At 40.8% G+C, this 24,422-nt stretch overlaps 1 protein-coding gene across 1 annotated transcript in view; it reads right to left on the bottom strand.

Annotated features, from left to right (window-relative positions):
* AXDND1 (axonemal dynein light chain domain containing 1) overlaps positions 1 to 24,422 on the bottom strand; it is a 117,938-nt gene that overhangs the window by 71,255 nt on the left and 22,261 nt on the right. Inside the window, exons 4-12 of the mRNA XM_044003127.1 lie at positions 21,336 to 21,462; positions 20,430 to 20,515; positions 19,585 to 19,641; positions 19,308 to 19,410; positions 18,268 to 18,389; positions 14,756 to 14,896; positions 13,297 to 13,401; positions 9,045 to 9,165; positions 2,354 to 2,455 (exon numbers count right to left, since the gene is read on the bottom strand). Of these exons, the coding sequence (XP_043859062.1) occupies positions 2,354 to 2,455; positions 9,045 to 9,165; positions 13,297 to 13,401; positions 14,756 to 14,896; positions 18,268 to 18,389; positions 19,308 to 19,410; positions 19,585 to 19,641; positions 20,430 to 20,515; positions 21,336 to 21,462 (964 nt within the window). The remainder of the gene's footprint in view (positions 1 to 2,353; positions 2,456 to 9,044; positions 9,166 to 13,296; positions 13,402 to 14,755; positions 14,897 to 18,267; positions 18,390 to 19,307; positions 19,411 to 19,584; positions 19,642 to 20,429; positions 20,516 to 21,335; positions 21,463 to 24,422) is intronic.

Raw genomic sequence — 24,422 nt, 5'->3', positions numbered from 1 at the left:
ATACTGTGCATTGTATATTATTTAATGTGAAATATCTATGTATTCTTATACATATATACATACACATATACATATATAAGGATGCATAAATATTCCTTATATAGATACACACCTGTTTCTGTATACATGCATGTATGTGTGTATGAAGTACAGTATATGTGTGTGTTTGCATTTGTGTGCATATATTCACTCATATGTGTTATCTTGCATAAGGTGATATATATATACATATGTATGTATATGTGTGAGGTATAGATAGATGTGTGAGTAGATATACATACATACATACACACTGTGGTAAAAAAAATATGAAAGTTTTTTAACAGTCGGTTAGGATAACTGAAAGATGCCAGTTTTTCTTTAAGGACCACCCTTTCAGGGAGGAGACCAATGGCATGAGCTACGCACGCCAGTGCACCTGCTGCGCATGTCAGACTGCCTGCTATGCACTCGACTTCTGGGGTGCGAGCTGAAAAGGCAAGGAGAGAACGGAAATGGAGCTTTTTTTCTGCTCCGCTGGTCTCCTGGCTGCGCTGCACAAACAGACACGGACTGGAGTTTGACTTGGCCCGGCTCTCGGTTAACAGCACGCGCTTGACTCAGTCTCTCTCCCCAAAAGTGGCCTTTGGTTTTGGTGAGTTTTATACAGAATATAGACTAAGCCTAGACTTAAGACGATTTGTATTGTATTTCTACTTTCCTATCCTTCTAATCAACATCACCTTGTGACTACCATACAATAAAGGCTCTATCTAGAAAACCAGAAGCTTCTTCCATTTACTAGTCTGGGAGATAAATTAAGGGAAAGGTTAAGTAGGGAAGATTTATGATCTAATATCCAATTTTAATCTCACAACACACACATCTTTTCTTATAGCCCTGGTTTTGGCAGCTAGGTGGCGCAGTGGATAAAGCACCAGCCCTGGATACAGGAGGACCTAAGTTCAAATCCAGGCTCAGACACTTGACACCTGGATGTCCCATTAACCTCAGATACAACACATAAAAAACTAAACTCATCATTTCTCCTCCCAAACTTTTCCCTATGTTCCCAACATCTGTTAATGAATACAACCATCTTCTAATTTCCCAGGCTCAAATTCCTTATGTTTTTGCCACTTCCTTCTTCTTCATTACCTACGTGCAAACAATTATCAAAAGACTACCTTGTTTTTGTCCTCACATCCCCAGCACTTAACACTGTGCCTGGAATATGTTGTTGCTCAGTCATATCTAACTCTTCATGACCCTGTTTGGCATTTTCTTGGCATACATATTGGAGTGGTTTTCGGTTTCCTTCTCCAGCTCATATTATAGATGATGATCTGAGGCAGAGTTAAATGACTTGCCCAGGGTCACATAGGTACTAACTGTCTGAGGTCAGATTTGAACTCAGGTCCTCCTGACTCCAGGCTGGGCACTCTATCCACTGCCCCACATGGAATATGGTAGGCACTATATATCTTTAACAAAATATGCTTGTTAAATTTAGATTTTACCTCAATAATGGCCCTGGAATCTATCTTCCCCTTTCTACTTCCACTGCTACCATTCTAGTTCAATTTCATCTTTCCTAGATTATTGTAATAACTGCCTAAGTGGTCTCCCTGTATTCTCCCCTCTCCAGTACATCCTTCGCAGTGCAAAACAATGTAACCTTCCTAATGCACAAGTCTATTCACATTGCTTCCTTATACAAAAACCTTTAGTGGTCTCTGATTTACTACCATAAATTTATCTTGGCATTTAAAGGACATCTTTAAACTGGTTCCAAACAGCTTTCCAGGCCCATTTCATAGCATTTCTTTTCACACACTCTCCATTCCAATCAGAGTGGATCCTTGTAGTTGCCAAGTCTCATCCTGCCCCCTGTTCTCCATGCACAGTAAATGTTTGTCCAGCATCTCTCCCCATGGAAACTCTTCTCTTCTTTTGAGACCTTAAAACCTGAGTGATACCTCCTCCACGAAGCCTTCTGATTCCCCCAGAGAGATAGTACCCTGCCCTCAAATATTTTATGTCATTGTTTGACCTCTCTCTTTCTCCACTTTATATCACAGTTATTTGTATATGTATCTCATGCACTCTGACTGTGTCATTTCTTAAAACTTTGTATTCCCAGAGCCTAGATCAATGTCTTCAACAGAGAAGGTATTTAATAAATGTTTACAAAGTCAAACCGAATAGGAACAGATCAGTGAAGGAAAAGTTAAAAATAGGTTTTATCTCTAAGTTTACCAAAATCTTGTTAGGAGCAGGTCTTATAATTTCATATACATTCACTCTGCTGCTACTCCCCCTGCCCTACCACACAAACTCTCAGCTCCAATAAGCCTCTTAAATTGAAGTTTACCTGGGTTGCCAACATTAAAATGAAATGTGTGACATATTTATTCCAAGCCTTTTCATTAAGATAAAGCCTTCTGGTCATTGTGAGGTTGTTTCTGCTAATGACCTATAAGAAAGTTATATGAATATCAGGATTTGGACTGAATAGAGACAAACTGCACCAAACTAAATGCAAATATTGATCTTTAATGACCCATGAAATAAACTGAAGATGTGGGTTTTTTAAATCACTCATTTAGTTAATCAGTTTGAAGAACCAAACTTGCATTTTTTTCTAAAACCACTGAATTAGAACAAATAAGGAAAATGGAATCATAGAATATTGGAACTAGAGAGAACCTGAGAAATCTAACTTCCTGCCTAATACAGGAATCCTGTCATCCCTGACAGATGTTCATCAAGATTCTACAAGAAAGGGGCAGCTAGGTGGCACAGTGGATAAAGCACCAGCCCTGGATACAGGAGGCTCAGACACTTGACACTTACTAGCTGTGTGACCCTGGACAAGTCACTTAACCCTCATTGCCTCACCACCCCCCAAAAAAAATATATATATATATACTACATGAAAAGGTCCAGTGATAGAAAAAAGGTCCAGTCATTCTCTCACAAGGAAACCTATTCCATGTGGGGATAGTTCTAATGATCTAGTTTTTTCCCCTTATATTGACTGAGCCAATGTATGAATTGATGCCTTCCTAAAATCTCTACCACTGGCCCAGATTCTCCTCATTTGCCCAGCCCTGCCCCATAAGTCTATCAAAAATGTAAAGATGGTGGGGCAGCAGTGGATAGAGCACCAGCCCTGGAGTCAGGAGTACCTGAGTTCAAATCCAGCCTCAGACACTTAACACTTACTAGCTGTGTGACCCTGGGCAAGTCACAAACCCAATTGCCTCACTAAAAAAATTTAAATTAAAGATGGTAAATAGATCCATAAAATATCTCTTCTCCAACTAAGCTTCCCAGTTCATTCAATTATTCTTTATATAACATGGTTTCTAGCCCCTTCACCACCCTGATCATCTTCTTCTGGATTCTCCTCACCTTTTCAATGTCTCCATTAAAAGGTGAAACTAAGCACAGTATTACAAGATGTGCTCTGACTAATAAAGACATCAGCAGGAATACTTTCTCACCTGTTCTGATCGCTACACTTCTATTAATGCAGCCTACAGCCACATTAGCTTTTTAAGTTTATAGTTAGCTAGCACCCTAGATTGTATTCAACAAATTTCGATTAAGCAATCTCCTTGATTCCAGTTATGGGGAATTTATTTTTGAACCCAAATGTAAGATTCTACATAAGCGCAAGTGAAATCTCATCTTGTTAATTTCACTCCACCCTCCTCCCCTAACCCCTATCCCCACCCCCACTAGAGTTCTCTAATGCCTCATCATGGCAAGCAGTTGTGAGCCTGGGTTCTCTGAGGCTATTCCATTAGAATGCAAGGTCTGATAAGGTCACCAAACTGGAAAGACCTTGAGTCTATTCCCAGTGATATATTTTATATCCGTTGCTCAAGAACCAGCCTGTGTTTGTATAGGCTCATCTCTAGAGGGCTAACCACTAGGTTCAATTCAGTGTAATAAACAATGAGTAAGCACCTACTATGTGCCAAATACTATGCTAAGCACTGGGGTTACAAATAAGAAAAAGAAAGAAGGCCTATGACTTCAAGGAGCTTACAGTCTAATGGAGAAAGACAGCACACAAAAGGGAGAGGCAACCTGGGGAAGAGCAAAGAGGAGAGAGGCCACCAGGAGTTATCTTGTTCCATCCAGATCATAACAAGCAGAGCTGCTTGGAGTGATTTTGTTTTGTTTTGTTTGGGGTTTTTTGTCTTTTGCCAGAATAATTCATGTAACTATCTTTAGAGGAGAAAGTGCTGGTCCTGGAGTAAGAAGAGACAAAAATATCTCCCGATCCCCAACACAGTAGCTGGATGATGATGGTCCATTTAATTCAGTTATCTAGCCTCAGATTCCTCATCTATAAAATGGGAAGAACAGTATGACTAGTGCCTACCTCGCAGGGTTATTTGGAAGATCTAATAAATAAGGTACCTAACGTGTTTTGCAAATGTTAAAGCATAATATGTTAGCTATTGTTGCTGTTGTTGTTGCCACCTGCTAAAGTATAAAGGAATTGAATTCTGGATTGGGAGATAGAGTGCCCACAAGGAGTGTATAAAGTATTTAAGGAGTTTGGGGCCATTTAGCTTTAGCCATTTAGGAAGGTAGTTTTCAGCTTTATTTCTGCTATCTAGCACATTAATTATCCTCACCAACTTTGTGTCATGTATATTTAACCACTAGATAGCATTGTCGGTCATTCACTAGGGAGTCCTCTGCTCATCGTGGTCATTTCCATATGCTGTAAAAGGGTGGTTGGGCCATCAGGGCAGTGTTATTGGTTACCAGAGAGTCAGAAACCTTCCATTCCCCCAGTTCCTCTCTCTACTGAGCAGTCAGTCAGTAAAAATTTATTAAGCATCTACTATGTTCCATCTGATTCAACTGAACTTCCTTCTGCTTTGGAGCTTTCTACTCCCACCTTCACCAGAGCACCTGATCTCCAGTCTCAGGTGAAGGCGGATCCAGACCTTGACCCTCGGGCTTCCAGCCCCTGCTGTGCCTGTCCCCTGCAGGAAGGCTGATAGAGGCCAGTTGGGTGACTTCTATCTGTGCCAGCACGAGGCAATGTCTGCCTCCCCCTCCTCCCAAACTGCCTGTGGAAAGCCTCCAGTGCAAAGAGGAGCAACCTTCCCTTTGACTTCAGGCCTTGCACCTCCTTCTGTGTCTGCTCCTTGAGGGAAAAGGAAGAGGATAGTTGGTGGAGAGCAGGACTTCCATCTCCTGCTGCAGTGTCACTCGCCTAATTTGAAGCTTTGGGAGGGGAGAGGAGTAGTGCAACGGGGCCTCCCATCTGACTGTGTGCCTTCCATCTCGTCCTGTGTTTGTCTCCTGACTGATCTCTAGCCCTCTCTGTGAAGAGGAGTGGTGTCTTCCCCTCAATGATGAACATACTCTATATTCCTGATTTTGAATCCCTGTAAGGTCATCACCCAGATCTCATTCCCCATCCCCATGTCCCAGTTCCTTATTCCCTTTTCTCTCAATGATCTCACCCCAAAGTCTCAACCAAATGCCACTCGCCCCTTCCACTGTGCTCTCTGGAATCCCTGCTCCATAGACAAACTTCCCTTCATCCTAAATTTCTCCCACTCCTTCCATCTTCTAGAAATCACTGACACATGATTTCCCCTGATGACAAATCTTCCCTGGCCACTCTTTCCAACACTGGCTAAAGGGGGCAGCTAGGTGGCGCAGTGGATAAAGCACTGGCCTTGGATTCAGGAGGACCTGAGTTCAAATCCAGCCTCAGACACTTGACACTTGCTAGCTGTGTGACCCTGGGCAAGTCACTTGACCCTCATTGCCCTACAAAAAAAAACAAAAAAACAAAAAAAAAACCCCAACACTGGCTAAAATTTCACTTATTCCCCTCAGCTCACTAGGTGAGTTGGGGGAATTAGAATACTCTTTGCTCCTCATGACCACTTCAGGTTCCCTCAATTTCCCTCACTCAGTAGCCTCTCCTCCTTTGAGGTCCTTGCTTAATAAATATAAACTGACTACCTGACTGACAAGGCACTGTGCTAAGTGCTGGGGATATAGAAAAAAGGCAGCCCCTGTCTAATTAGGGAGGCAACATGAAGACAAGTATATAGAGACAAGCCATAGACAAGATAAATTGGAGATAATCGACAGAGGAAATCAACAGGAGGTTGAACAGGACCAACTCAATGCCAAGAGTAATGTGGATTTCAGGATCTAGCTAATTAGAAGTGAACTCTGAGTTCTCATCCATTGATGAAGCCCAGCCTCCTTTTTTTGGAACTTCTTTTATTTCAGTAAGCACTGGTCACAACGACCCTATCAGGTTGGCGTTAGATCCCCGAGAAGTAGTTGTATGTTTGCATACTGCCTAACGGACGTTATTGCTTTTAGCATAAAACTGAAAAACAACTAAATAATAACTTTGTACCAAGCGTACGATGCTTAAAAAAACAATAAAACATGTACCAAGCAGCTGCTCCCTACTCTCTTAAACCTTGGATGCTTTCCCTAAACAAAGCTGGACTGGGGCATTGTAGAACATGCACATTCAGAGGGTATTTTGTTCTCCACAGCTGTGCACTGTATAAGAAGGAAAAAGTGTGGAACAATATAGTTCCCAAAAGATGCTCGACTCCATCTTCCAGTAGGACAGCCATTAGAAGCAGAAGAACCAAGTCAGGAGGAACCCCAGACAGAGCTCTTCTCTAGACTGGAACCCAGGAGATCAGTGTCTTAGTGTGCGGGATATATTGACCTATCAAGAACCTCTGACCTTATCTGGCATAGCTAACCCAGTCTGGAGCAGAGTGAATAGGCATGGTGGTTAGCTGTGGCAAGAAATCTGCCACTAGGGGGCAGCTAAGTGGCACAGTGGATAGAGCACTGGCCCTGGAGTCAGGAGGACCTGAGTTCAGACAGTTCAGTCTGGCCTCAGACACTTGACACTTACTGGCTGTGTGACCTTGGGCAAGTTACTTAACCCTCATTGCCCAACCAAAAAACAAAACAAAAAAAAAGAAAAATAAATCTGCCACTAGCATCATCATTGCGTCTCTGACCACTCTTACCCACAACCCAAGTCTCTGCTTCAGCTGTGCCTTGATACCTTCTCTCTTGCTGCCCAGCTAATAAGTGTGTGAGGGAGGCTACATCTGAATTCAGGACTTCCTGACTCCATACCCATTTTTCCATCTATCATACCCCCACTTGCCCCATAAATGATTTTTTGTTTTGGTTTGGTTTTTTGTGAGGCAATTGGGGTTAAGTGACTTGCTCAGGGTCACACAGCTAGTCAGTGTCAATTATATGAAACCGGATTTGAACTCAGGTCCTCCTGACTCCAAGGCCGGTGCTCTATCCACTGTGCCACCTAGCTACCCCCCCCCATAAATGATTTTTTTTCTTTTTGTTTTTTGCAGGGCAATGAGGGTTAAGTGACTTGCCCAGGGTCACACAGCTAGTAAGTGTCAAGTGTCTGAGGCTGGATTTGAACTCAGGTCCTCCTGAATCTAGGGCCAGTGCTTTATCCAATGCGTCGCCTAGCTGCCCCATAAATGATTTTTAAAAAGATTCCGAGTAGGTAACAAGACCTGGAAACATGCCACCAGAGACGTGAGAACTGTCTCTGAATTTGAATCCATGTTTCAATGTTTGAGTCTAGAGTGATAACATTGGGGATGATGGTCTATTGTTAAGACTCCCAGACATTCACAGATACTGTTCATTTTCCACAGGTAGGAATAAAGAAACAGTTAAACAGTTTTGGAAAATGGGAAATCATGGAACTTTCCTAATGAAATTGTCAATCTGACTATGAAACAGCCATTAAGTTAGAACAGACACCAAGGAGCATCAAAGGAAAAGGATAAGAGAGCCCAAGAAGGCAGCTACACGATCTGAGTTATCAGGGTCAATTCCTTGAAGAGATAAGAGCCCTTTCCCACCCACCCCCCACCCCTGCCCCCAAACACTAAATTGGCAGTTTGGAACTCTTACCAACTCCCAATTCTATTTACTGATGGACAACAGAAAACATATTCTTAGTCATACTCCAGTAAATTCTGGTGGATGTAAGAAGAAAAGGATTCGTAACTATATGTTGTGCTGTTATGCTTAAGTAACAAAGACAACAATCATAACTGGCATTCCTATAATGCTTTAACATTTGCATTGTATTATTTGAACCTCACGATAGCCCTCTGAGGTAGACTTTAGAGATGTTATTATCCCAATTTTCCTGGTGAGGAAACAGTCCTACAGAGGTTGTGACCTGGTGATAGTCACATAGTAAATTGGTTTGTTTTTGTTTTTGTGGGGCAATGAGGGTTAATGACTTGCCCAGGATCACACAGCTTGTAAATCAAGTGTCTGAGGCTGGATTTGAACTCAGGTTCTCCTGAATCCAGGGCCAGTGCTTTATCCACTGTGCCACCTAGCTGCCCTACATAGTAAATTTAGATGTGGCATCTTCCTGACTGTAAGTCTCTATCCTCCATCCAGAAGAGTAAATGAATAAATGTCTTCAATTTTCACAGTGTATAGCTTTATTGATTAATGATTAATCAATCAACAATTATGTATTAAGTACCTACTATGTGCCAAGCACTGTGATAGGTGCCCTGGATACAAATACAATGAATGAACCAATTCCTACTCACAAAGATTTTACATTCTAATAAGGAAACCAACAAATGCATATATAAGTATATATCTAATAAACATAGAATAATTACAAAGTCGTTAAATGCAAAACAGCTTCAGAAGGAGGGCACTAGCAGTTAAGAGGATCACAAAAGGCTAAAATACATTTCTCTAGCTTTGAGTTTTTGTATTAGTGTTATTTACAATTATAAAATGTATCCGGGGGCAGCTAGGTGGCGCAGCGGATAGAGCACTGGACCTGGAGTCAGGAGTACCAGAGTTCAAATCCGGTCTCAGAGACTTAACACTTACTAGCTGTGTGACCCTGGGCAAGTCACTTAACCCCAATTGCCTCACTAAAAAAAAAAAAATTTATCTGGAGGGAAAAAAGAAGGGAGGTGGGGCTCAGAGCTATGTCTAACTCTCTCTACCTTCAGGGCCAAGTCATAGGTGGCTGAGCTCCAGATGTCTCTTTCTGAAGTTAACTGCTTAATGTCAGCTTCCATCCTTGCTCTTTGTGATGTATATAAGTCGTGATATTGCTCCACAATTCTAAATTTAAAGACAAAGGAAACACTGTTTCAGTTGTGCTCTGAAATCATTAATTTCTTCTTAAAATAAGAAATTCACCTTACACTGATCTTTACATAATTGTGACACAGTCTCTGAAGATATAGGTAATAGGTACATCTCACATCGAATAAAATAAAAGAGATAAATGTTCTTCTAAATATCTCAGGGAAAGGCAGTTAATGAAAACCTAAAGTCCAAGATATTTTTTTCTTTTTCTCTAGATAGCTTTCATGTTATTTTTCTTCTTTCATTTATTGTAATTTATACAACTTGATATTCCAGCCACAACTGCATATATAAAGTGCTTTGCAAACTTTAAAGCATTATGTAAATGCTAGCAGCTACTATTATTATTTATTCAATCAATCAATAAACATTTATTAAGCATTTGATATGTGCCAGGCCCTGTGCTAAGTACTGGGGATACAAAAAGAGGCAAAAGACAGTCACTGCTCTCAAGGAGCTTACAATCTAATCTAATTAATTATAGTATAGCGCCCATTTAAAATTCAAAATATAGTATGATAAATTGTTATGAAAACTGAATGAATGCATCAGGAACACTGATTTTGTTCAACAGTAATAAACATCTCCAATAGTTTCTGGCTATTTCTCCTATATCTGAGACAAGCAGATCATATCAGTTTTTCAGTCCTAAGACAAGGAAATAAGATAAACTGTAGCCCAACAAAATGGTTAAAAAATAGAATGCCATAAAAATCAATTAATTAATTAATTAAAATTTTTTTTAAAAATAGAATACCATACCATTTTAAGTGGTTTAAATCCAGTTAAAGGCAGACATTATGAATGGAAAATTATCACTTATTGCTGGGTTTCTTTAAGTGTGGTAAATGAAGTGATGATTTCAATTTTCTTACTGGTCAGCTAATATTAGCCATTGTATAAAATCACTGATAAAATTAGTGAAATTTATCATTCTATTTCTCCTTCCCCCCCCCCCCTTCCACAGGAGCAGCTGGGTGGCACAGTGGATAGAGTGCTGGGCCTAGAGCCAGAGAGACTCATCTTCCTGAGTTCAAATTTGGCCTCAGACACTAGCTGTGTGACCCTGGGCAAGTCACTTAACCCTATTTTCCTCAGTTTCCTCAACTGTAAAATGAGGTAGAGAGGGGGCGGCTAGGTGGTGCAGTGGTAAAGCACCCGCCCTGGATTCAGGAGTACCTGAGTTCAAATCCGGCCTCAGACACTTGACACTTACTAGCTGTGTGACCCTGGGCAAGTCACTTAACCCCCATTGCCCCGCAAAAAAAAAAAAAAAAAAATGAGGTGGAGAAAAAAAATAGCCTCTTTGCCAAGAAAATCCCATATGGCATCACAAAGAGTTGGACAAATGACTGAACAATAACCCTCCTTTCACAGTCAAACTCCCAGAAGAACATGGTACACTGGTTGCCTCCGCTCTCTCATCTCCCACTCCTCAGATCTCTGCAGTCTGGCTTCTAGCTTCAGCACTCAACTAAAAGTGTTGCCTTTTACAAAATCACCAGCAATCTCTTTGCTGCTATAGCCAATAGAATGTTCTCAGTGCTTACCCCCCTTTGACCTCTCAGAAGAATCTCACGCTAATGACTATCCCTTCCTTCTGATAACGTTCTCTCCCAGATCTCCTCCTTGTCTGACTCCTCTTCAGTGTCCTTTGAAGGTTCTTCATCCATGACCCCGGATGCATGAAGGGTACCCTAGAGCCCCTTCTCTCTCTCATGATAACCTCATTAGTTCCCAAGGTTCAACAACACAGATGCAAATAACTCAGATATATCTGCTGTGAGAGCCATAGTTTACCGGCTAATTTAATATTTCTATTCCTAGGCCAATAGGTCATTAATAAAAGGATGATCTATAGCAATATCTCTCAGACCAAAGACCCCCTAATGGCAGTGGGGTCACAGTTTACATACCCTTCTAACTGTAGGACGTCCGTCACACAGAAATCAAATCTAATTGGTTGACATGACTGGGGGTGTGTTATATTAAAATGAAGTCTGGGGATATTGTGATTTAGGTCATTCAAATCTTGTTAAAAAAAAAAATCAAAGAATGTAGACTCTCCAACCCACGCTGATCAGAGCACAATCATTTCCACCTGGATGTGGTTTTGTGCAGGCTAAATCCCATCAATAAAGTCTCTCTGTTATCTAGATAAACAGATCTGTCTCCACCTAGGATTCTTTATAAGCTTGGGCTGGGCTTGGACTTGGATGATGAGATTCTTAAAAGGAGAACTGTACCTTAGAGTGGTGGAAGAGTGCGGGGGCAGGGGGAGTTGGGGGAGGGGAGAGGGGAAGAACTAAGAAAGAAGGGGAGAGCGTTGGGTCCCCCAAGATATCCATTATTATTCATTATTTCTCACATGACATATCCAGCCTTTTTCTCTCTCCTGAGCCCCAGTCTTATATCTCCAACAAGTTTATTTAAATACCCTATATTATAAAGATCAGATGCTTAAAATATAATATTAATACAGTTGAAAATAATTCACATATTTTATACTGTCCCAACTCTCATCTACCTGTCATCAGGTAGAAAGAAACTTCCTGATCCCAGAAAATAATGGTGGGTTTTTGGGTGGGGTTTTCTTGGTAAGGCAATTGGGGTTAAGTGACTTGTCCAGGGTCACACAGCCAGTAAGTGTTAAGTGTCTGAGGACAGATTTGAACTCAGGTCCTCCTGAATCCAGGGCTGGTGCTTTATCCACTGCGCCACCTAGCTGCCCCATATAATGGTGTTTTTGTGTCATATTATTTCTTTGTTTAATGAGTGTATGTTTGTGGGGGGTGGGGGGTGTCCACCAAGAGAAAAAGAAACAGAAGACACCTGAGAAGTATAAGGCATATTAACTGATATATTCCTCTACATTCTTCCAGCAACTACTTAAAGAGGGATAGCTTGCAATAAAGCTATGAGAGGGGAAACAAGTTAGGATGGTGGCCAGTAGCCCTTAAGAGTGCAGTTCACAAAAGTTCTGAAAGACCCCTTTGGGAGGAAGCATCCTGTTTCAGTATAATCACTCAGGGATCTCTCCTTCTTGGATATGGGTAAAACCAAGGACCTAACCCTCTCCCCTACTGATCACTCTTCTGAAACCTATTTCTCGGTTGAGTTTTCCATTTATGAAAGGCAAAGGATTAGAAATTAACCACTCACAATCAAATCATGAACTTCAAAATACAAGTTGTTCACAAGCAAAAAAAAAAAAAAAAAGATGTCATGATTTCTCTTTTGACTGTCTGAGAGACAGATCTCTCCTACCCAGGGAAAATTTCAGGGATGAGTTATAGTTAGGTCATTCACAAGAAGGTCACACGGGTGAGAATCATTAGGCAGGAAGGGGAGACCAAATCAGGGCAGCAGAGAAGTTTGGCAAAGTTCTGATAAGAAGTTGCTCTCCCAAGGTTCTATTGCTTTATGCCTTATTCCTGCTTCGGAGGGGAAAAGGGGCGGGGGATAATTTTAAAAGCACCTACTGTGTGCTAGGCACTGTGCCAAGTCTTTTATAAATATTATCTCATTTAAAGGACTCCTGCCCAAGTGGCTTGTATTATGACGCCTATCTCCATCTTGGAAGAGTAGTCCTATACACCCAAGACTTGTCTAAAGACAGCAGCTGCAGCCAATGAACAAAATATGCCAGCAAGACAAAGACAGTACCTCCCTTTCATTCCATCTTGTGGAAAGCAGGATTAGCTTAAAGTGATATTGTGCTTTGCATTTAAAACTTTGTTTTTTCAACTTCTTTGTCTTGACTCTTTGAATTTTGGCTTTGCCATACCATGCTACAGTTTGGGATAATATAAATGCTAAAAATCACTAAATGGTGTGATAAAGTAAGGGTGGCAGTAAAGGAGAGTGGATTCAAGTAAAACACAGAGAGAAAATGGAGACACAGCAGAGAAGGCACAATTAACAGAATAATTAACACAAAACAACTGGGACTCCTTTCCCCAAAGGAATAAGGACTCATATATTAAGTTACTACAAAAGGCACACACGGTCATCTGAGGACTCAAAAAATCAGCATTCCATTGCGCTAAAAACAAACCACCTCTTCCCTCCCCATCTAATTTATTTAAACTTTAAGAATCTCACCTGGCATTCTTCTCTGCATTACTGAGAGCCATCATCAGCTCCTCATGAATCTTCTCTGATTTCTTCCTCAACTTTAAATCATACTCTCGAACTAGAAATAGCTCTCTAGAATAGGAGAAATTTTGTTTCCATCAGTGTCCCAGAATAAGTTTCTGTGGAGGACTTTAGTTTTATCTTAAAACGGGAACATCCACACAGAAATCCACTTGTGTAGGGGTCGCATTCACTTTTGAGTTTAGGAGTATAACTTTAGAGCCAAAAGGGACTTTAGATGTCAAATAGTAATGATGGGGGTAGCTAGATGGCACAGTGGATAGAACACTAGGCCTGAAGTCAGGACATTTGCCTTAGTTCAAATCCGGCTTCAGATACTTGCTAGCTGTATGACCCTAGGTAAGTCACTTAACCCTGCTTACCTCAGTTTCCTCATCTGTAAAATGAGATGGAAAAGGATACCCCAGTATCTTTACCAAGAAAACCCCAAATGGGGTTGTGAAGAGTCAGACGTGACTGAAACGACTGAACAACAACAAATACCAATGAAAATAGTGTGTGAAAATATTGTGCTTTTATTTTCAGACATGCAAAAAAAGTTTAATCCGCTTTATTTGCACAAAAGTAGACTTTGATAGACCAAGTGCCAGCAATTGTCAATAAGAATACTGCTATTTGGGGCAGCTAGGTGGCGCAGTGGATAGAGCACCGGCCCTGGAATCAGGAGTACCTGAGTTCAAATCTGGCTTCAGACATTTAACACTTACTAGCTGTGTGACCTTGGGCAAGTCACTTAACCCCAATTGCCTCACTAAAAAAAAAAAAAAGAATACTGCTATTTAACCACTATTCTCTGGAATGGTGGATTATATTATGGGTAGCTATGTTTCAGTTCTGAACTCTTGGTTGATGCCCCTACTGAGTTGGCTTCATTTTCTCTTTTCTTTTCCCAATTTTTGAAAAGAATATATAGAATGTTTTATAAATTTGCATGTTGTTCTTCACACAGCTAGTGTCTGAGGCCAGCAGTTTCAAGAGAAACTCTCCTGTGACTATGGGCCAGTAGACTTCAGCCCTCAGTTTTCCAATCTATAAAATGAGGATGTTAATACCTGCACTACCTACCAGGGTTAAAGTCTCAGCTCTGTTACTTACTACTTGTGACCTTTCTGAGCACGTTTCTTCAGCAATTAATAAGGGATTTGGAACAGATTCTTTCTAAATACTCTCCCAGCTCTAAAAATGTATTATTTAGCTTATGTGTTACAAGGTAGTTTTAAGGAAAAGGGATTGTTAAATGGAAAGATCTATATAAATATGATATTATTATTTCACAATTCCATTCTCTATTTTAAGTGGTCATAAGTAGGAATGGAAGAGACCTCAGCCTGGATGTTTCTACTTTTCCCAAATACTTTCACTTCCCTCCAAAAACAGGTTTTTCAAAGACAATCAAAGTTCATACCTGCTCAGCTCTTCAACAACCTTCTTGAAGTTAAACAGTTCCTCTATGATGCGCTTGTCCATTATGCGTTGGGCCACCATGTCTTTGTAAAAATCAATCATCTGCCGAGCTATTAGGTCAAGCAAGTTTACATACCTCTGTCTGTAAGAGGGGGGGTGAAAAAGGTCAGGAGGAGGCTGGAGTGAATAAGAGATTGTTTAAGGAATATCTGCAAGAGAAAAAGTAAGCTAATAGAGGTAGAGAATAGACATTCCCATATGCACGGATAGATTTCAAATAGGTTTCTCTGAGTATCTGTTGTCTTTCCCAGTGGAATGAAAGCTTTTTGAGGACGGGAAAAACAAGAAGCATTGTATGGACTGAAATCAAGAGGGGATATCAGGGCAGGAGTGATAAGAAGCTCTTAAAAATAAAATTCTTAAAGAATAGAAATAATTCCAATGAAGGATCCAGATGTACAAAACCATTTATAAAAGTACTTTGGTATAGGAAACAACTGGAAACCCAAGGGGTGCTCATCTGCTGAGGAACAGCTGAACAAATCATGGTCACCATGGTTCCCCTCAGGAACTTCCTCTTCTCCTCATTTCTCAGCCCCCTTCAATATTACGCCAGTCCTCTCCTCCAGTACTGGAGGATAACATGTTAATTCCTCTGTTTGCCATCTAGAGTCCGTCACCATTGAGATCTAGGCCACCTTTCCATATTGATTCACCTTCCCTCCACACATATGCACGTGGCATTCCAGGCGGGCTTTCCTTCTTGGTGTTCCCTATATGGAACATTCTATCTTCCATCTTCAGGACTACACAAGTTGTCCTCCCTCCATGTCTGGAGTGCTCTCCCTCTCCACCTTGTAGAATTCCTAGCTTCCTACAAAGCACAGTCTTTCCTGACACCTCCAGTTGTTAATACTCCCCCACCCTCACCAGATTCCTTGTATGAATTTTATATTTGATTATCTGTACATGTTCTTTCCCTCCAATAGGACAGAAGCTCCCTGAAGGCAAGGGTTTTGTTTTCATCGTTTTATCATCAACCCCTAATGCAGCAATGACTGGTAGCATTAAGTAGGCACTTAATAAACTGAAATTAATTGAATTTCAGAGATGAGGTATACTTGGTGATGCCTTTTAGGTTGGCTAATCTCCTCGGGTCTCTTCCAGTATTTAATTAATGAAATATCTGAAATGGTGTGGTATAATGGCATGGGAACGGACCCTGAATTCAGAAGACCTGGACTCAAAGCTCACCTCTAGTACTTTTTACCTGTGTGATGCTGAATGACTCACTTATCATCCCTAGACTCCTGGAGTCTTCATCTATAAAGTGGGGAGGTTGGACTAGATGATCTCTGAGCTCCCTTTTAGCTCTGGTTCTACCACCCTATGATAAAACTCTATGCTTCTTGGGGCAACTAGGTGGCGCAGTGGATAGAGCACCAGCCCTGGATTCGGGAGGACATGAGTTCAGATCTGACCTCAGACACTTGACATTTACTGGCTGTGTGACCTTGGGTAAGTCACTTAACCCTCATTGCCCCTCAAAACAAAACAAAACAAACAAACAAAAACAACCTCTATGCTTCTTGTGTGAATGGGAACAAAGTGCACTGATTTGAATAGTAGTCACCAGCTTGCTTAAATCTGGTTTCACAATGGAAGAGGATCTCCAAATCCAAGAAAAAAAAAAAAAGAACTGCAGAGTATAGATGCTGAATGAACCATACTATTTCTTTTGTTTTTGATGCTGTTGTTTTTTTCTATTTTGAGGTTTTTCATCATTGCTCTGATTTTTTCTCTTATAACATGACTAATGCAGAAATATGTTTAATGTTATTATGTGTATATGTATATATATATATAACCTATATCAGATTACCTGCTGTCTAGGGGAGGGGGGAGGGAGGGGAGGGAGGGAGAAAAATCTGAAATTGTAAAGCTTGTAGAAACAAAAGTTGAGAACTATCTTTACATGTAATGGAAAAAAAATAAAATACTTTATTAATTAAAAAAAAAAAAAAAAGGAATGCTGGGACACCAGCCCATGAAGGGAGACAGAGGCACTGAGATGTCCAAGGCTGTTGTTAAGGAAGCCATCCACAATAGCTTCCTATTTATTCTTGCTAAAGAGATAATAAACTAAGTGGTTTCCACACACACACACACACACAAAAAAACAAACAAACAAACAAACAAAAAACTGGTTTCACAAGCCCAAGAAGTGCATCTTCTGCCACAGCCAGTTAAACTCATTATATTAGAATTCACAATGGATCTGGAAGCATCTCAAAACCCAGCAGAAAAAGAGGAGAGATCAGTGCCAGTATAGCGTACTTTCTAGTGACATATTACTCCCATGCACTGGCTTTAGTAGAAAAGACTTCCAATGTGACAAACCAGAAGCTACTTGCTATCAAGGATGCCCTGGAGATTTCATAGAAGGGTCTTAGCACTGAGACGTAGGTAACTGTAGGTGATTTCAAGGGTCCCCACCTCTTACTGAGACATGCTGCCTGGTGAATTAATGCACTCAGGTGAAATTCAGAACCTGGGGAGGAAGAAGCCTGGATCAAGCCATTATTTGCTTCCAAGGTATGTGCAGGAAGGAAGCAGGAATAGCCTTGGCTGTGGTTCTTCCGAGGCCTAGACCTGGGTGTAGGACTTGTGTACCATAGAAAGGACACATCTGTCAGCCACTTCTGGGACAGGTGAGAACCAGAAGTTCAATGCATTGGCATTACGGATAGTGTGAGTGAGCACGGGAGGTTCAGTGTCATGTATAGGTGAAGTGCCAGTGCACAAATAGAGCCCCGACAGGATCCATGAGATTCCTTCCACTGTGACTGGTAGCGTCCCCTTAACCACAGTGGCAGCCAGGATTTGATTTCGTCAGCCAATAAACGCTTATTAAGTATTTTTTATGTGCCAGGCCACACCGCTTCAGAGCAGTGTGTCATTTCCCTAGCAGTCTCCCCAGTTAGTATCTGCCCAACAGAGTGGAATTCCCACAGTTACTGGTCAAGTTCCGGAGAAGACTTCAGAAGACATTAGGCATTCAGCTAAAGCTTATATGGACCCCCAGACCAATGGACGTGTAGAGCACAACCTAGTACTTTTCTTGCTGTGCCACAAACTTATGACAGGAGAATCTAGTTCTTGCTAGTAGCAGAATGTAACGAGATAGCCGGACACCTTGGTTAACAAGGAATTTAACAATTCAATTTAAGTTAGCAAGGAGTACTTGGAATGTTGCCACCTCAGGTAACTGCACAAGGTGAAATCTCTGGAAGAGTTTGTAGATGCTGACATTTTTCTGTCTCTCTCCGGGACACTGTCCCATGGGAGGGCGGTCAGTGCAGCTAGGTGGTGGGCTAGCGTTTCTGTCTCCCTGGGTTTTTGCATGCTGTAACCACACTTGGCATGGGTATATGAGGACAAGGCCTCACTGAGACAACCTGGGACACACCTCTGTGTTAACTGTGTAACCATTGACACCCTCAAAGCCCTGACCTTATATTAGACAAGAGTTCTCCTCTCTCTGAGCACTCCACACTGATTTGTCGAATGATTTCATGAAATACCGTATTGTAAATGTTCTGCTCAGTCTTCAGCACTTCAAGAAGTCTGTGCATCTGATAGAAGATAAGTAAGGGATTAGTGTGTCATTACAGTAGAGTCCATCTTTTTTTTTTTTTAAGTGAGGCGATTGGGGTTAAGTGACTTGCCCAGGGTCACACTAAGTGTTAAGTGTCTGAGGTCAGATTTGAACTCAGGTCCTCCTGAATCCAGGGCTGGTGCTCTATCCACTGCGCCACCTAGCTGTCCCAGTAGAGTCTATCTTACACAACCCCTTGAAGAAAGATTGTCAGAGGAGACACTAAAAATATGACATTCCATTGGAAGATTATTTTTTCTCATGAAACAAAATAGAATCATAGAGTTTTGGAGCTGAGGGGCAGCTAGGTGGCGCAGTAGATAGAGTACCGGCCCTGGAGTCAGGAGTACTTGAGTTCAAATCCGGCCTTAAACACTTAACACTTACTAGCTGTGTGACCCTGGGCAAGTCACTTAACCCCAATTGCCTCACTAAAAAAAAAAAAGAAAAAAAAAAGAATTTTGGAGCTGAAAGGAACCTGAGAGATCATCCCCTGCCTTCCCATTTGACAGTGAGAAACCTGAGAAACAGAAGGGTTAAATAATTTGGCCAAGGGCAGAGTAAGGACTAGTACCCATGTGTTCTCATTCTCAGTCCATTGTTCTTTCAACTTCTCCATGCTGTTCCCATAAGCTGAACTCAGCTTCTCCTGTCTCTAGGGCCGGCTTTCTATTGACTACACCACACGGCTTCTCTCTGAATCCATTTTTAGAAGTAAAATTAGGCCTAAAAGAACATGTCCCTTTTAGGACATCTTATTAAAAGGACAAACACAAGGGCTTTACAACAGGGCAATCCTTGAGATTTGAAACATCTTTAATAGTGGCTATACTGGGAAATGCTTAGGGATGGGAAATATCCTCCATTGTGATAAGGTTTAGGAAGGGTCTTCTACCTGGGTTGGGTTTACTGTTTTGTCAGCATCTACACCAGCCTTCTCTAGCATCATATCCATCACATTCTTCAGCTGAATCACTTCAATTCTCTTATTTGGTTTCCTAGCAGATGAAGGTTGCAGAAATGGAGAATTAATGTTATTACCAGAACTGTGCTGAACAAAATCTTTAAACCCAAAATATAATAAAGGCAGCCCATATTGTCTTTGGGTGGTGAGTGGCTCGGACAGAAATGGCATCATTATTTTGGAGTTTTAGAAAATCAGCACTACTTACATGGACGGGAAAAGTAGCAGCCTATTCTGACTGTCGGTTAGCAGGGTTGTGTATTTACTGCAAAAAAAAAAAAAAAAAGGAAATTTACACATTATTCTTAAAGGCACTTGCATAATCACATACTCTCTCTCCCCAGGAAGGACGTGATCTTGTGGAAAGAGAATGGACAAAGAAATGATCTGGGTTTAGGTCCTGGCTTCAATCCAAAGCAATCCACATTAAATAACTACTATGCACTAGGCAGTCTGTTAGACTGAGGATACAATTAATAAAAAGAAAGATGGTCCCTGCCCTCGAGGAGTTTATAATCTAAGGAGGCTCTACACCATACTAGCCATTTTATCTTCAGAAGTTATTAGGTCTTCCTTCCTGGGTCCTTGTTTCCAATGTTGTTGCAAGGTTCAAATGATGTAATGTATGTGAAGGTACTTTGTAAATTATAAAATATTCTATTAATTAAAGAGATTGTTATCAATAACAATAGCTAGCATTTATGCAGCACGTTTAAGGTTTGCAAAGCACTTAACATTTGATCCTGACATTGCCTTGGAAATTGACAAAGACTACAAGTCAGGGTTTGAGTCCTTGAATTATTGAATATTCAGACGTAAGAAAGCAATGGAGAAATGTTAATAATGTAGATTAAACCTAAAAGCGTCTGGATGCTTTTTTCTTTCTTTCAGGGATCCAGTTCTTAAACATTTACCAGCAAACCTCTGGGTTTAAACCAGTCTAGGGTCACAAATGTCCTTCTTCTCTCAGTCTTTGCATTATTTCTTTGATTCAAGAGAAGTAGCAATAATGTGATTGATTACTAAGGATTCTATTCAAATTATAAAACTCACTCATCGAAATATTGTAGACCTTGAACTCCTGTATTGGACACAATGTGAAATTCTTCAGGGATCAGAGTATCTGTTAACTTCTTTGGCTGAAAAAGAAATGGAGATGTGAGAGGGGAAAAACATTCTGACTAGTATCCCGTATCCCAAAAGTCAGAATTTAATTTCTTTGAGTGATCTGGATTAAAGAAAGATATAGCTTAAAACATAGTTCTATCTAGAGGCTATGAGCTTGAAGCAAAACCACCCATATTGTAGAAAAATAAATTAAGGGTTTGGTGTCCAGGACCAATCAATGGAAACACATGTCCTAGGTTCTCTGAAACTCATTGGATTTTATTGCTTAAATTCCACCAATAACTGATTATTTAATTAATTCTAAAAATCCACATAAAAAATCCATACAGCAGGTTAAAAAATATCCCACAGTTCTTTTAGATGACCTTTGGAAAGATAGCTGTAATCTACTTTCCAACTTACCCTGTATACATCTTTCAGGTACATGGTTGTTTACATCCTATCTCCCTATTATATTATGAGATCCTCGAGGAGAAAGAATATCTTTCTTTGCTTCCCCATTGATTAGCACAGTGTCTTGACACATAGCAGGAGCTTTTGATGTATGCTTTTTGACTTGACCATACTTTAGCTATAACAGTAACTCCTTAAACAACAGTTATTACAAAAACAACTTTTAAAAAAGAAGAAAAAAAGAGGTCTTTCCCATGAAACTAAGTATGTTCAAGCCATAGGCTGGGCTTTCTGTCATCACTATACTCATAAATAAATGCCTAACAATTGGACCTCACCATCTGTGTGATTAAGACTTCTGAAATAATGAACTATTTTGTATTTTCAATGACTTTTAAAAGAAAAAAAAAACTTTTATGACCAAAATGTCCCACTTACTGATGTCCGAGGTATAGACAAGCCCTTGTGTGGCTTCTCTTTAGTAGAAGTGATCTCTTTTACCAGCTGTGGAAGCCATGAATCCGCCAGTTTTTCAGCCTTAACGTCATACAAAAAAGAAACATCCCTAAGAAAATGAAAAATATGTGTATTCATTAGTTATCCACAAAACTGTATCAGATTGGGTTAGCTAATTATCGTTTTTAAAAATCTGCCACACACTCACAGCCAAGGTTAAAATTACAATTGTGACCTCCTTATTCACAGGGTTGTTGTGAGGAAAGTACTTTGTAAACCTCAGTACTAGAAAAACGAGAGGTTGGTATTATTACCAACATGGTTAACTGGCATGCAGGTGGTTACAATGTTTTTCAGCATTTAGAATTTGAAGTGCAGAGAGCCAATACATCCAAAAAGACCTAAAAGATCTAACACTTTAATACAAAAAGAAAAAATATCAATTCCACAGATATCAGGTAATATAGAAGTTTTTTCTGAAAAGGATCTGAGCTAGGGAGGGAGGGTGATTAATGGCCTAGAAGCTAACTATGAGTCATCAGTGTGATATAGCAGCCAAAAAAAGCTCATTAGTTCTTGGGCTGCCTTCAAAGAGTAAAATCTTCCAGGAGGAGGGAGGTGATGGTATTCTGCCCTTGTGAGACCTTGCCCAGATTATCATGTTAGGAAATAGTTCCTGAGAGCAAACTGAAACGCACCTTTTTGCATCTAATACCCATTGTCCCTGGTTCTGCTCTTTAGGGCCAGAGTAAGCCAAAGCTGCCCTCCACAGGGTGGCTCTGTAAATACTCAAAGACAACTAGGACTTCTCCAGACAAAATACCCGAAGTGTTTATGTAACCAACTCAAAGCCCTTCACCATGCTGAGTATTCTCCTCTGGACGTTATCCAGTTTATATCACTGTGGGTCCCAGAACCCAACACGATCCTCTAAATGCAATCTAACAATACAAAGATGAGATGGCTGCCTATTGGCATGGTTTCATTCTTCATACTCAGAGACCTAGTCCCTGGCACAGAGCCTGGCATGTAATATGTACTTATTTAATACTTGTTTACTGATTGACAAGGCCAGAGTATAGAGGAACTATCATTTTCCTATTCCAGAAGCTATGACTTTCTTAATATAGTCCAAGATTGCCTTAGCTTTTTGGTTCCCATAGCACACAGTCAAGTTTTATTAAGTTTAAACTCCACTAAGATCCCCAGCTATTTTTTTCAGAACAACTGCAGTCTTGTACTTGTACTCTCCCATCTTGTACTTGTGAGACTGATTTTTTATACCTAAGCATAATAAGACTTTACATTTATTCTTATTGGATTTCATCTTTATTATATTCAGACCATGACTACGGCCTGTTGAGATCTTCCTGAATCCTGTCAATCCAGTGTGCTATTGATCCCTCCCAAACTAAGTGCCATCTGGCAATTTTATAATTCTGTCCACGCCTTTAGCCAAGTCATCAACAAAAATGTCAGATTGCTCAGAGCCAAGCACAAATTCCAGGGATACTACAGGAGAGACTTCCTATCACCAACAATGAGCCCTCAACAACCATCCTGAGTCCAATCACTCAGACAGCTCTGAATCTAATCATGTTATTGACTAGTTCACCTCGCTCCTAAATTTTATTAAAATCTAGGCAAACTCTAGGGGCAGCTAGGTGGCGCAGTGGATAAAGCACTGGTCTTGGATTCAGGAAGACCTGAGTTCAAATCTGGCCTCAGACACTTGACACTTATTAGCTGTGTGACCCTGGGCAAGTCACTTAACCCTCATTGCCCTGCAAAAAAAAGAAAAAAAAAAAGATCTAGGCAAACTCTATTCACAGAATGTCCCTCATCTACCAGCCCAGTCATCCTGGTGTTTTTTAAGGCGGGGGAGGGGAATGAGATTCATCTGTCATATAACCTGTTATTGATGTTGGCTTTCTATAATAACCACTTCCCTTTTTTGAAGTTCGCCAATCACCTCTATCATAATCCAGCATTTTCCCAGGAATCTAAGTCAAGTTCCCAGGCATAGAGTTAGAAGACTCTGTTTTCCCTATTGTAAAAAAAAATAAGGCAACATTCACTCCTGCCCAATCTTGTGGTACCTCCCCCATCTTCCACAATTTTTGCAATATTATTGATAGCAGTTCAGCAATACCATTTGTCAGTTCTTTCCCTAGCCAGTGACAGGTTAGGTGACTTGCATTCATCAAGGACACCTCAGTACTTCTCTTATTTTCTCTTTATTTATCTTGGAAAACAACCCCCTGGATCATTTTAGTTCTAATTTTTTCTTTTCTTTTTTTGTTTTTTTTTTTAGTGAGGCAAATGGGGTTAAGTGACTTGCCTAAGGTCACACAGCTAGTAAGTGTTAAGTGTCTGAGGCCGGATTTGAACTCAAGTCCTCCTGACTCCAGGGATGGTGCTCTATCCACTGAGCCACCTAGCTGCCCCAGTTCTAATATTTTCAACACAAATGTCCTCCTTGACAGAGAAAACAGAAACCAAAGAAGTGAGTGGCCTAGCCTCTCTGCTGTCACCATTGTCATCCCATCCAATCCAAGCAAAGGTCATCTGACTTTTCGAATCCTTTTTCTCCCAATATGGCTTTAAAAAGAACCCCCAAGAGACAATTCTGCGAAGATGGTGGAGTAGGTCAGAAAAATTCCAGGCTCTCCAAATTTCCTCCCTCCCCCCACCAAAAAAAAAAAAAAAGACAGACCATCTCCTCAAAGTGAATGTAGTGCAGCAGAAATAAACAGAAGTCAGGGCAAAGCACTTGTCCTGTGAAGACAACTTGAGAGGACCTCCAGGGGTGGAGGCGACCTGAATGAAGTGCAGACCCCTCCAGACTGACTCTCCCTCAGGAACTTTCATGTCAGGAACAGTGTGGGAGTCCAATGGATGAGCAGAAGATTAAAGGATCCTTCACTGTTGAGGGATCCCAGGTCCAGCTATGCTGATCAGACACAGTCCTGGGTTGTGGCTGTGGCTGCGGCTGCGGGTGAGAAGGAGCTAGCGTGTACATACTTGGTGAGTGGGGGAACAGAGGGACAGGGACCCTGCTGATTGTAT

The sequence above is a fragment of the Dromiciops gliroides genome, chromosome 4 (assembly GCF_019393635.1).
Source record: "Dromiciops gliroides isolate mDroGli1 chromosome 4, mDroGli1.pri, whole genome shotgun sequence".
NCBI classification, from domain to species: domain Eukaryota; kingdom Metazoa; phylum Chordata; class Mammalia; order Microbiotheria; family Microbiotheriidae; genus Dromiciops; species Dromiciops gliroides.
This window is presented reverse-complemented; position numbering and strand designations above follow the sequence as displayed.